At 32.4% G+C, this 14827-nt stretch overlaps 1 protein-coding gene across 1 annotated transcript in view; it reads left to right on the top strand.

Annotated features, from left to right (window-relative positions):
• Positions 1-14827, top strand: part of LOC124354348 (probable heat shock protein ssa1) — a 68881-nt gene that overhangs the window by 11087 nt on the left and 42967 nt on the right. Inside the window, exons 4-10 of the mRNA XM_046804730.1 lie at positions 275-487; positions 3099-4071; positions 6069-6179; positions 7411-7548; positions 7889-8026; positions 12756-12866; positions 13259-13387. Of these exons, the coding sequence (XP_046660686.1) occupies positions 275-487; positions 3099-4071; positions 6069-6179; positions 7411-7548; positions 7889-8026; positions 12756-12866; positions 13259-13387 (1813 nt within the window). The remainder of the gene's footprint in view (positions 1-274; positions 488-3098; positions 4072-6068; positions 6180-7410; positions 7549-7888; positions 8027-12755; positions 12867-13258; positions 13388-14827) is intronic.

Here is a 14827-nt window from a genome sequence, read left to right on the forward strand (position 1 = left end):
CAGAATAAAAATGGGTATTGTAACGAGTAAAAATGTCCGATTATTTTTTTAAGAGGAGAGAAAGAGAGACAATGAGGAAGAGACTGATGGGGGAGAAACTCACGCTGTTTATGATTATTAAGAATTAAACATGTTCTTTTTGTTCAGGTAGCACATTTTTTAGATTTACAAAGTCATGTATAATTTAACTAAAAATTTAACAATATTTTTTGTAAAGGTAATTTTTAAAGTTATTTATAATTACAGTAACAATTGCACACGTGTGTTGTTTCAGATTTTGAGTTTTATTCTTAAAGTTGTAAAGTATCGGGCCGGAAGGATATGCAAAGACAAAGAGCCTTTGTTCGTACTGTCAGTGCCTGGATGTTGCTCTTACAAGTACAGGCGGGCAGTACTAAACGCTGCTAGGAGAGCAAAATTTACTGTCACCAGTATGGTTGGTGACACAAGCGCAATTGCTTATGCAACTTTACCTAGATGGAAGCAGGTAAGAGAGTTCATTATTGCAACTTAAGCATTAGCTTATTATAATTTTTCTGTATTCATTTTCCTTACATTTCTTATAACGTTCATACCTAACCAGCGACTTTGTTAACGCTATCGGTGGCTAGGGTTAAAATAAATAGTAACCAAATACAAAATTCAAAATTATGTCATTATGGTCTTTATATACAGGATGTTAACGTAAGAAAATCTTTTAAAGGATATTTCTGTCTATAAATAGTATAAAGAAATTTGCTCTTATTAATTTTTATCTGTTGTCAGGCAGCTCATGACTCCTCTTTGTTACTGGGAATTAACGATAACTGGTCACTGTCTTTTGAAGATCCACATAATTTATTGGGCAATATAATAGAAAAACATCTTTATTATATTGACCAAAAAACTAAAGCCTTATAAACCTCGTAACTTTAAAACTTCCGGTTTTGGAGGGCTCATAGAAATGTTTTAATATTTAAAATGCCGATAAGCCATTAGCTATTAGTAGAAAAGCCCTCAGCCATCTAAATATTCTCCTCCGATGAAAGCTTCTGGCGTAAGATAGTTCCCACCCTGTGAAAGGTTCATACAATCTTACAGCAGCTGAAAGTGTTGCGCCTGAGCTAGCGCCTCGTCCGAGGTACCAGCTTCCAGAAGCTATGGCAATAAACAATTTGGGCTTTTGGAATCATGAGACCCTGTTAGATTCTAAGATTTATTATAGGAGCCCTAGTCTGTGAAGAGAATGATTCTAACATTTCTGAACTGAGAAACTCCTGCCCACTAAGAGTTCATGTCGTAAAGGGCATACCGGCTCTCAAGGGAACAGACTATACGTTATAGTTATATTTAATTTATAAATTTTTGTTCATAAAAGATGAGAATGCTCTATAGACTTGTAACTAATATTACGCATCAAGTTTTTATTCATAACTGTTTAGTCTGAATGCTCGAATAATTGGTGAAAATGTCGGTTTGTTACTTGATGTGTACGTAAATTATTTGAAGATATACAGGCAATAGTTTAGGGGTAGAATGAATCCCAGTCGTATTACTGTTACTTTTTGTATAATCAGCAAATTCTAATTAACAGAACATATGCACTCTTAAAGACCATTAGCAAAGTATGTAATCATAATCTGTGTTCACTATTTAAATAACTGTGCATTAATTAGATTCGATAAATTTTGAAAAAAAACCCCACATTAATAACTTGTTGAAGGTAACAAACAGTAGTGTAGAGCCTGGTTTCTTTAGATTAACATTAACCATTAGTCCAAGAGAGGTTAATAAATATCCCTGCTTAAAATATATAAAATATTGCTCCATAACAATAATTGTTTACAACACTACACGTTTTTGTAGATATATTTTGGGATAGGGTATCATTCAATGTCATCGAATTTAAATTTAGCCGTATTTGATGTTCATGGGTTGGATCATGCATCATTACATGGATGCATACTATTACCATGGGAAATGTTCAGAATCGCTTGTCAAAATCGGGAGTACACAATTTGGCTACAAAAGCACACTAGATCTGAAAGTTATTGAAATATTCTACGTAAAACGTATAAATTTAGGTAAATTTCCAACCACCAATAATAAGTGTAGGTCGAAAATTTCTATAATAATAGAGAAGTGGGTCAAAAGGCACTGATTAATTTCCGGAATATGACTTATTTTATGTTTTTATTTTCAATTTTGTTTAAAATGCATACATTTAAAGGAGTTTGAGAACTATTTGAAGAATTATTTCAGCATTGAGCTCCTGTCTTTTACAATAAATAAATGCTTAATATTTGTTCGATATAACATATTAACTGACTGGTTTACATTTAAACAATAATGTTAGCATTACGTGGCGGCTATGCAAAAATAACTTTTAATCTAGGTGCTTTGTGTTTTTGCCCCAATTTATATGAATTATCGGACATAATGTATTCTACATAATATACACTACTTTTAAATAAACTACAATTATTCGCAAACATAATTCATTTACAATTTTGTAAATATGATTGCTTTTTATTTTTGGCATTCCACATTTATGAATAATCGTCAGGGTAAAAATGTTTGATTAAAGTTTATGTAAATTTTAGTTAACAGCAAAAAGTTTCCAGATTAGTTGCTAAGACCCTTGAACTACACGTACATTCCGGTGTGTTAGACTCCATAAAGGGTCTAGATTTAAATACAAAAATAACCAGTGCTAAATTTTGGAGAAATTTCTTAAATAATATGACCTTTCTCGTAGCGCAGGACCCTCTAACCAACAGGTCCTCCACGGGTTCCATTCCAGTGGAGGGCAATAAATAATTGAAAGATTTTATTTTAATCTTAAAAATGCTTATACAATGAAAATAAAATGTTACAGGCGTAGAAAGAGCCTACAAAACTCTCAATAATAAAATTGGTGGTCGTTGTTTACCTACGTAAAACGTATATTTTTGTAAAATACGAGATAGGCTATATAAAATAAATTTATTTTAACATTACAATTATTTTTTTAAGGAATATTTCTGGTTTAAAATTAATATTTGTTATTTGTCATGGGATAAATAATAATTAAAAACTATATGTAATTAAATTAATTTGGTTACGTGTTATGTTTTCAGAAACATTCTTTAATAATTGATATTGGAGGAAGTTCCTGTACAGTGTCACTTGTGGAATATAATGTGGAAGACAATGAGCTTGTTGTACTCAGTACCGTAGGAGACTGCTATTACGGAGGAGAGTTTATTGATTTTGCCATATTTCGTGAATGTTGCTACCATTTTAATAGTGTGAAAGCACGTCCCATGAGAAAAATCGAGAAAGTATGTTTAAGAGCATCGTGTGAAATCGCAAAAAAACAACTGTCAGAAGAACGTACGAGCATCCGAGTCCCGGTGCCCAACGTTTATACAGAGTGTGAGATCGATAAAAACGCTATATTAGCGTCACTCAAACATTGGTTTCAAAATATTACAAGTATGATTAATAGTTGTTTGTCATTTCTAAACAATGAAATAAGAGATACGATCCATATTGAAGCCTTTGTGTTCGGTGGTCTGTCGCAAATGAAAAGGGTAAGAGAAGAAGTGCAAACTGCCTTTGAACGATATCCTCATATACGCACTACGTATGAATCAGAAATCAGGTACTTAGCCTGTGAAGGAGCCGCGTTGATTGCGTTGTCCCGAGAAGATTTTGGCTGCAACTTGTGTTCCCTGCGAGAGTTTGTACCTGAGTTGGGTGTACGAGATATCACTAAGAGGATAGTTCCCGTGATCTCACCACCAGCTTGTGTTCCAGCAACTGGTATTGCATATTTCTCTGTCAATAGGGAACAGGGTATCAATGATATAGTAGTAGAGGTTTATGAACGCCGGAGAGAGGTAGAAAATGAGTTCAGTTTTATAGGAAGAATGATTCTTAATTTCCCCGTTTCGAAATTAAACACATCATATGTCAAGATCACCTGTGATATTTCCGAAAACTATGAATTAGTCATATGCGCTGAGGAAGAAGTTATGAATATGGATTGGAGTATAGAAATGTCCAGAGATGAGGGACCTGATCTAACTAGAGGGCAACATCAAGAATGTAAGTATTGTTTTGTACTCTCGTAGTTAAATAATTATATTTATCTTATCTAGAATGTCACAGAATCCCCTTGTTACATTTTAAGGAAATATTTATGGGTTTCATGTCACAGTATAGTAATACTATTCATAGATAATGTATACGTAATGTATATTACATATCAATCATAAAATCTATAATCGTTAATGATATTAAATATATTATAGTGTATCAGTCTATTTTTATCTCTATTAACAAAAACAAATTTGTAATTCAGATTACCATAAAGACAAAACATTCCAATTTTTTTTTATTTATATGTGATTTACTAAATATAATAAGGGAATAAGAATCAAACACAAGGAGTAGTTTTCTTTTCTTAGTAAACATTTTTAAATTAACATTATAAGAGGAATTTACGCATGTACTACCGATGTCCTTATGTTTTTTGATACGGTATTCCGATGATCGCTTTGCTATTCAAACCAACAAAATCTATAAAGATAGATCAATGAATCATAAACGACCAGGAAATGTTATTAATGTGAGATATTAAGATCTTACCCACTATTGCGCTGTTTATTAATGTCTCATCAAAATAACTGTGGATAGTAAAAGTACTTTCAAAATGAATATGAGGTCCATTAATTCGACACCATATACTCTGTTCTAAATCCGAAGAATCGTCATCCATCAAGGAAGAAAGTACCTTATGTTAAGGATCAAGAGTCCCGCTTTTAAAGATGTAGGTCCATTAACAATTTGTTTATTTGTGTATATCATGCAATGGCATAGTCTATCCAACGAATATTCTATATTTATATCCAGACATGAATATAGATGATGATTGTCTCTTAACTCTTGCTAATCTTGCAAATCATATTTTCTCCAGTGTTCAAATATAACCTTCAAATTTATCCAAGCCTGTTGTAAAAAAAGGTAAATGTCTTTTTGTCAATGGAAATAGCGATCTATTTAGTATGCCTTCTATAGTATTTCTCAACATGAACTCACATTTAAAATAACTACGGCATAACGGTATTCAACTCATGAGAACAGTAAGAACAGATTTATTAATATGAACCTGTAAACAGCTGATATCAACATCTAACTTTACATCAACTGAAAAACTTATTACTTCAATATGAAAAAATCCAAATATAAAGAAAAGCCTCGGAAAATTTAAAATGCTTTACCACCAACGTATCAGTTTAAAATGATATGGTTTAAAATAGAAATAATTGGAATTATAGATAGGTACTGATATGGTTTTTTACATTTTGCAAGAAAATCCCTATAAATATATTTAAACATTTCTATAATTAAAAAGTAACAAACATTGACAGCACAACACTATAACTAAATAATTTATAAAATTTTGTAAAATTTTAATCAGAATTTTCAGAGAACCTATCGTCAAATATACAAATAATATGTGGAATTGTATATTATTATGAATTTACTTGACTCATGCAATCTTATAATTTTTGACAAAATAAAGATAATTATATTATATATTAGAATTAGAATAGAATTTATTTATTCACCAATCATACATGCATTTGGCCCCACTAAGTTAGAACTTGTCAGCGGGATCTACTGATAACAGTTTTTGTGATATACTGGTGGAAAAAGAAATCAATATTAAAAATATAACATAGGTGCTAGAAAAGTACAATCTATCGAGTCTACTAGTGGCACAAGTTAGCAAATCCATGACAGCGATCAAAAAGTGGCTAATTATTTATACATCCATACTGCTGCCTCCAATCAAATGAATCTAAAGACCAGCGGCACATCACCTCCAAATCATAGCAATAATATATTATAGTTCAAAATTAATTATTATAGCTTACCTTTATCATACTTAAAATAATTTGATTATTTTATATATATATATATATATATATATATATATATATATATATATATATATATATATATATATATATACCGACACACACATTGGTATATTGTTTCCTTATTTATATAACTATTATTTTTTATCTTTATGGTAGTTTTACAAGTGATAGAGGACAATGCATATTATACGAGGATGGTTCGTTTTCAACGGCAGAACCGACGTGCAGAAGAAGAGGCTTTGAAGAATGCAGCCGCTACACAAATAGGTAATAAAATATAATTTGGGTATATCAAACACTTTTAGTTTTCAGTTAGCACTGCTGTATTTGATTGTTGGCGAATTATTTATCAAGTTCATAATGTTGTACTCTGGTTAAAATTAAAATCAATATTGATGACTTGAAAAGATGATTGGATTATGAACAAGTCCCATTGTAATATCCAATAATATAGAGCACTAAATGTACGCTACAGTTACGGTCCGATTTTTCTGTTTGTCATTTTGTAAATTATGCTTCTTCAGTAATAAACTTGACTGTTATGGCGTATTCACAATTAATGACAAATTCAGCGAGATTTGTTGGTTTCCATCTTAATGTTGGTCCATGTTTAACCTGAGATCATATTTTTTACAAATGAAGAATAGTAAGGTTTCCAGCACTGCAGTAACATATAACATGGGGAAACATTAAAACTATTCTTATTCTTTTTTCATATATCCCTTAAAGAGCTATGACGTATTGAACTAACTATAGGTAAAATATATAAGCCAAATTAACGACGCCTAACGAAATATCACAAAATAATTACGAAAAGCCGTTTTAGTGAAGATAAAAACCTTTTTTTTTAATAAACCAGTAATAATTTTTGTACCTTTAAAATAAACCACTTGAGTAATAAGTTATGTACACATACGCCCATACTAATGATACAAGTGTTTTTTTTGTAAACCAAGATGTTATTTATAAAAATAAAATTGAAATTACGTATCAAATGTGCATATCAAATATCATAAACTATGACTATAAATTAATGATCTTTGTGTATTTAACCTATTTTTACGTTTTATTATTAGAGGGTAGGTTGAATTCAACCCGAGGTACATAAGGAGATAGTTCATAAAGGGGAACGATTAATAATTCAAACTCTGCTCGGACTCTACAATAGTTGCGCCAAGTGCGATTGTATAATAATTGACATAATAACATTTTCAGATTCATGGCCGTCAACGTTACATATAGTATTATAGTAAATTCTCAAAGTTTTAAACTCGATTAAAACAACAATGCGAAGACATTTTGAATAATCCTATTTTAATGGACGAATAAATGTATCCTTTGTATCTTACTAGACTATGTTTTGGTATTAAACCAATTCTATGGACATTTTAACCATCACGCAATATCTGTCTAGTTAGTAATACATGTAGTAATGTGGCTTTTGTTATCAAATTATTTTCATGTGTCCAGATATCACAAAATAATTAATGATTTTTAGAACAAGCTGATAAAAATGCAGTCTGGCCTTCTCATTCATTCGCACCAGTTCATGTAGATCAAGAAACCAGGGCAGCTCCAGACACGAGCAATACTTCTATACAAACTATGAACCCAACTTCATATGAACATCCTTTTGGTAAGAGATAAACCTTCCACGATGTACGGTATTATATTTATTACAAAAAATGAAATGGTGGTTTGAGTGTCAAAGTCTCATCCGATTTTATTATACACTATTTAAGTATAACTATACTAGGCAGCACATATTGAGTATATATTTGTTACAATACCAAAGTTTGAACCTTAGAAATCTACACATATGTGAAATCAGATATTTCAGTAAAAAAGTATACATTTTCCTCCAATAAGCTATTAAAAATGTGTGTTAATATTACAATTCGTAATGTCACAGTAATGATTAATTTAGTCTCATCGTGTTTAAAAATATTCTCAACTAATTTATGACTTTGTTTTAGGGTCATCTAATTACAATACAGTCCCATCTCCCAGGACAATCACAAACTTATGCTCCAGTTTAGTTATTGCTGTAGATCCGGACAACATTTGTATGGATGTACCAACTACAACCCTACTTCCATCTTCATATTCTACTGGTAATGTCACATTATTTTCGTATATATATTTTTTTTAACTAAACAATATATCTAATGAGTGTTTATAGAACTTCCAAATAATGTTTTACAAATGTTATTCTTTTGCAGGGAAATCAATATTGTGTAGTTTCATTGTATAATCAAGTTTTATGGAATATATTTTATTAAAGAAATTTAAAATTATTCTATCCAGTACTATCTACTATTTAAGAAATTGTAATAACTTATTGTTGAAAATTTTCAAGAAAGATTAATCCTCGAGCTGACTTAATTATGAGAGGCCATCGTTGGTTTTATCGTATTTAACAACATTTTTAGTTATATGGTACGTTTCTTTGAAGTATATGTCATTTAAAAGTATTTATTTTAAGTAAGTTAATTTTGAGTATTTGCTTTTTGTAATCCTATAGTCGTAATTCTAAAATATTAAAGGTCTGTTCCAATTTAGTGCTATTTTAACTGATTCAATAAACAATACACCGGGTGTCCCAAAAGTCCCACCTCCCCTTCTAACTTTTGAACGGAATTAAACAAACCAATATCCTTTGGGGGGTAGCTTAATTTTTTGCGCTACATGAAACCTTAGCCTCTCAACCCAAAATAGGGGGTTGGGGGGTCAAGTCAAAATTTTTAAATGCAAACCCCCAACCACCAACCAACGGGTGGGACACTCCATTTTAAAGGTCTATATAAAAGAAGGACAATGCCACAGACTAGAGGTCTCCATCTCAATCCAGTACGAAACATCGGCTTGTCAAAGTTTTATTGAAAAGTTACGCTAAAAAACACTATTTTTCTTAACTCATCTGTTCAGACTTATTCTTAACACTAAGTGGTGCTAAATTAAACTTATATATATATATATATATATATATATATATATATATAATCGGTTTCACAGCGTATGTGGTCGCCTTCCGATTCCCAACTTCCACTCTTTCCTATCAATCCAATCACCAGGTCCTAAGTTCCGTTCCGACATTGCCCTCGATATCCCCTGCTTCCATGTTTCTCTAGGGCGTCCCCTTTTTCGTCGTTCTGTTAGTAGCCATTCCATAAGAATTTTTGGCAGACGTTCCTCATCCATTCGGTTTACGTGGCCGAACCATACTAACTGTTTCTGTCTAATTGCTTCAACAATAGTTTTCTTCTCGTTTCATCGTTCTTCCTTATCTCCTCATTTCGCACTCTGTCTAATTTCGATTTCCGCGCAGCTCTTCTCAGGAAATCCATTTCGGTGGACAATAGTTTATTTTCCATTTTTTCTGGAAATTTGCCATGTTTCACTACCGTAGGTCAATGTGCTTTTGACAATCGCCGCGTCGTAAATATGCATTTTCGTTCTGTTTCTTACATCTTTTTCTGCCACAGGATGGAGTTAACTGTTCCCGTAATTCTTCGTGCTCCGACTATCCTATCATTGATCATTTTTTCACACTTGCCATCTTGAGTGATTCTCGTGCCCATGTATATGTACTCTTCACACCCACTAATTTTTTCTCCAGAGTTCAGTTTGTAGGGCTTGTATTTGTCCTCCTATACATAAGTATTTGGTTTTCTCTTTATATTTACTGCTAGTCCCCCACTTTATATTCCTCCAGCAACTTCCTCCTCATATACTCTAAATCTTCAGGGTCTTGAGCGAGTACCATCTGGTCGTCGGCATAATGCAGTGTATATAGCGTTCGATCACCCACGGAAATTCCCATTCCACTGCATTTCCGTCTCCATTTTTGCTAATGCAGCATCGACGTATATGTTGAACAGTATTGGTGTTACATGCAGCAACCTTGTGTACATTTCTTTGGCGGTTTTTATAATCGGTATACTGATCTGTGATTCGTCTAGTACCTTAAAAAGGATTTTGATTGGCACATTTGTCATACGCTTTTGTTAAGTCTACGAATAGTAGATCAGTACTTCTTCCCCGTGGCTAATCTTTTTTCGGCTATTTTGCATCAGGCAGAAAGTATTATCGACCGTGGATCTGCCTGCTCGAAATCCGGCTTGCTCTTCTAGTTGATACGGAGAGTAATCATGGGTTATCAACGATGTTATTATTCGCCCATACAATCTGCATAGTGTGCTGTTAACAGAGAGTCCCCTGTAATTTTCGCAGTAATTTTTTGGCCCTTTTTTATGCAGTGGTATTATCCAGCTATGCTTCCATTCCTTTGGGGTTTTGTGTTCGTCCAGGCACTTTCTAAAGAGTATTGTAAACATGATTTGTAGTTCTCTGGGTTCGTATTTGATTAATTCGGCCGGAATATTGCCAGGACCAGCTGCTTTTCTATTTTTTAGCTGTTTAATCGCCTTCGTAACTGTTGTTTCATCAAGTGCTACTTGTTCTCCCCCTATTGTATAAATATCTTCCTTCTCTGGTTGGCTTATGAATTCTGCTCGATTTTTCACTTAGCATCTCTTGGAAGTATTGTTTCCATTCCTCGTTCTTTATTAGATTGAGTGTTAAGTTGGAGTTTTGTCTGTTTTCCTAGGTAGGTATCCAATTCTTTACATTTCCTTTCCCATTGATTATTTTTTTCCTGTTTTATTAATCTTTTAAAACTTTGCTCTGGCGTGTTTGTAGGCGACTAAACTTTCTGGTTGTTTGCTCTGGAGCCATCTTTGGTGCATTTTTGTTTGTCATGTTTTAGTTGTTCTAGTTCGTCGTTCCACCTTAGGTTGTGTCTTCTCCTTTCCATTCTTAACTCTCCCAGTGATTCTTAACTAATTATTTTAAGTTTAAATTAAACTTAAAATAATTAAACTCAATGTTCAAATCTTACCTCAATCTTTTTTAAGCTCAAAATAAATGCTGAAAATGGGCCATTTATTTCTTGGCAAAAATAAAGTCTTGATTCAAATGAATGCCTTACATTTTCCAACATTTTCGTTACTTCAGAAGCTCTAAAAAGTAAAAAAAAAAAGTAAAGAATGTCTTATTTTACCAGGCGAAGTTAGGGCTAAGAAGCCCTCTCTAACACTTAACCTGGGGACCAACGGCTTAAAGGTGACTTCCGAACCACCACCAATGGCCGGGCAGGCGGGCCGCTTGCAAGGACAGGATCGCTCAGCGGTCACCTGTCCAAGCAGCAGCCACGCTCGGCGTTGCTTGATCTGGTTATCTTGCGATAACCGCCGTACCCACTACACTGCGCCATTGGCAAACCTAAGCTCTAGTATAGAGTGGAGGTTAATCTCTTGGCAAACCTATCTGGTTAAGAGCAGGGAGATAGACTTGTAAGAGTAGGAGGTACCCATATCTATAGGGTATCCAAGACTACTCTACCAATCTTTAAAGTATTACTCCTAGACAACCAAACAAAATAAAAACAAAAATATTATATTGAAACTTTCAAAAACTCAATAATTACCCAAACATCCTTGGTATATAGATTAAAAATTTGTTTTTCTTTTGTCTACAAATAATACCTCAAACGAGAGTTGGGGACACCTTTTACATTGATTAGATGTGTGCCAACAACATTCAGCATATTGAGTAATGTTCAAGAGTGTCACCAAGATAGGCTGCCGGTTTCCTCATCGCAAATCATAGATATGTAACTCTGATTTTAAATATTTCTCAAGATTTTACATCGATTAAACTTAATCGGGTTCTTGTAGGTAAATCATTTAAGGGATGAGGCAAAGAACAGTTTTCACAAACCCATTGATTAGTATTTGGACTAAAGTACGTTAGAAAGATAAGTGTAAAGTGTCAACATGAAACTTGTTTTATTATGATAACCGAAAAACCTTTTCCGGTGCTTATATTAATAGTTAGAATTATCGTTGTAGTAAGTTTTGATAATCTAATTAAAATTACAACATTTATTGCGTTCAAATTTCTATAATGTACTTGTATTACATAATTTAAGACACATACACATAACAATTATTAAAGTACAAATATGTGTCCTTTTTTTACTTAAAATGTTTGTTTGACCTTCTTATTGGAAAAGTTGTTGAACAAAAATTTGTTTTCAGAAATATTGTGATTAAGGCGCTTCATCTCTTGATCTGCTATTGATAAGTTCTATAATACTGTTTAATTTGGCTGTTTTTTTGAAAGGTTAAGAAAGATATAATACACTTGTTCATAAATACCACTGTGCTTTTTTTATAGGATGATAATTTTGTTTCCACTAAACACATATTTTTATACTTCAATGTTATTGTAGGCGTCAAAAGGTGAATAACTTTAATGCGGACATGTTTTCTTAAAACGTGATTGGAATAGGCCAGAGTGCATTACGCTTAACAGGCTCGCTCATGTTGCATACGAAGTTTGTTCTGTTGCTCACTTCATACTCGAGATGTTCTGCGGGCTTGCAACCAAATAGACAATCATGCAGAAATAAACTTGAAAATACACTGAAGAGAAATTCATCAGCCTAATGAATGGTAGACTTCAATGACTTACACTTTATACACAATACACTTTATAATATCCTACAGATACACCATTGTTGAATTAATTATTGTCTATAGTAAAATAAAATAAATATATTTGTAATGTCTTGATATATAATGCAGATAGACAAATAATAGAATGAAGGAAAATTCTAGACGAAAAAGTGCCCAGAGTAATTTTTATGCTATGGATTTCATCTTTGGGTTCCAATCAGCTTGTCTTAAACGGCACTGACAACCTGCCTTTGGTTAGAGTTAGATGGATTTTCTGCCATTTTTCAAATAAATAAATTACAATCTGTTTTATTATTTTTAGAACAATCCGAGGATAGTCTTTACCTCCCTTCCACGTCAAATGGTCATCAAAACACCACGCTGTCCAGAGCTTCAGTTTCTGAAAATAAATCCACTCAAACCACGAAACAAAGTATGATTTCTTATATCCCAAATAACTAACATAGCATATTTTATAGAATGTACTTGTTAATGAATGCATAAGTATGTACATATTCTTAAAACAATTTATTTACAAGGTGTGGAACTACTATTCTAATTAACATATGTTTTAGCTCATATCTATGTAAATAAGACGTAATAATGAATTTGTCATTTCTCAGAGTTTTAGTTATATTTCACGAAAGAAATAAAAAATGCAAACAAATAGTTTTTGGTAGATATCCAATTTTTTTAGTGCCTGTATTTGAAATTTTTAAAGCCAATAGGTTAACCCTTAAATCAACAACTTAGAGTTTGTTAATTGTTTTATTTTAACTCTTATTATGTCCAAATGTTTGTTTTAAATTTCTTTATGGATTTTAGATCCGTCTAAAAGTGCTTACTCCCTTCCTACTTCAGTCGAACATCTTAAATCGGTGTCCTCAAGAGATTCAGATCTAGACAATAGTTCTCTTCAGAGCTTGAGACAACTACATGTTTCACCTCCTATTGGTAAGCAAAACCTTTTCAAGTATTTTATGTTAGTTTTCTCGTCTAATATTATTTAATAAACCAATCACTATATTTGCCATAATATTACTAGGATGGAAGATAGGAGTTTGATCTAGTTACTCTGAGGTATGAATATCTACGTACACCCAAGAATCAGAAAATATACTATTAACTATTTTGTCTACAATTAACTACGCCTACTTATTATATGAATGATAAGTGTCTAAAAAAAGGGAAAGACCGTTCATGAAAACAGTTGTGTCATAACTCTGTTGTTTATAAAGTTAAAGAAACATGTTTTAAGGAGCGCTTATAACATTTCCTATTTTATTTGTTATAAAAATGTGTTTAAATCTAGAATGGTTTTGAGATGTTGAGTACATTTCCATCTCTCGAGAATATATCAATTTCCTTTCTGATTTAGTCAAAAGAAAGGTATATTTCACATGAGGCTACCATTTTTGTCAAATACCATTTGAAATGTAAAATTGAAGATAAATTATTATTTCAGATGGTTGATTTGCGCAACACTGACGAGACAATAGCAATCGATGTTGGAATTTCAATATAATATAACACTTAAAAATAATTTGTAGGTCCGGAATCATTAAATCTTAAAATTGGAAATCGTAATTGTTATAACCATACATTTAAACATATTCGGTTATAATGGTTTAATTGTATAATGCAATAAAACTTTAATCTGCAACGATTTTGAAACCTGAAAAGTTAAAAAAAGCAAGAATAAATGTAGAATAAAATGTCTTGCCGATTTTAATTATATGTCCAGTTTAATTTATTTTGTGATGTACTCGAAATACTAGCTTTCCTAATGTAAAAGTTGACCGCCAACTCAAAATGTTTTATTGGTGGTTTTATATTTTTGAAGACCCCCGCAGAAGTCTAATGCTCCACCTGGCCGAACAATGCACATTTACGCCCAAGTATAAGCTAGGGACTACCGGGAGACGCGAAATAAGTGAGTGCTAAAAAGAGAAGGCTATCTCCTCTACAGACTCTTAAATATTAACTCTTTACAGACTCATCTTGTAGTGACTCTTATTTGATGATGGACAGATCTGGAGGCACAACTTCAATCAAGTTATAATTTTATATTTCGGAAGGACTGATATGTAACAGACATTATTATGAATATCTATAATTCTAGGAAGGAACAGATAGTATATAAGTATTAAAACATAATAAGAAATTTAGAAATTGAACTCATTGACCAAATCCCGTCTGTAAGCCTAATCAAGTATTTTTCAAATAATTCCCTAGAGCCAGCAAATGTTCCCTATTCAGATAATTATTAGTAGCTTTTCGCTTAGGTTGTGAAAGCGAAATCAATGCCGCCTTATAGTTTTTACGAATTGACAAGTAGCAGCTAAGTGAAATTCACTCCCGTTTTCATCCAAATTACAAAGCGAACATATTTAG

This window comes from Homalodisca vitripennis, chromosome 2 (assembly GCF_021130785.1).
Source record: "Homalodisca vitripennis isolate AUS2020 chromosome 2, UT_GWSS_2.1, whole genome shotgun sequence".
NCBI classification, from domain to species: Eukaryota; Metazoa; Arthropoda; class Insecta; order Hemiptera; family Cicadellidae; genus Homalodisca; species Homalodisca vitripennis.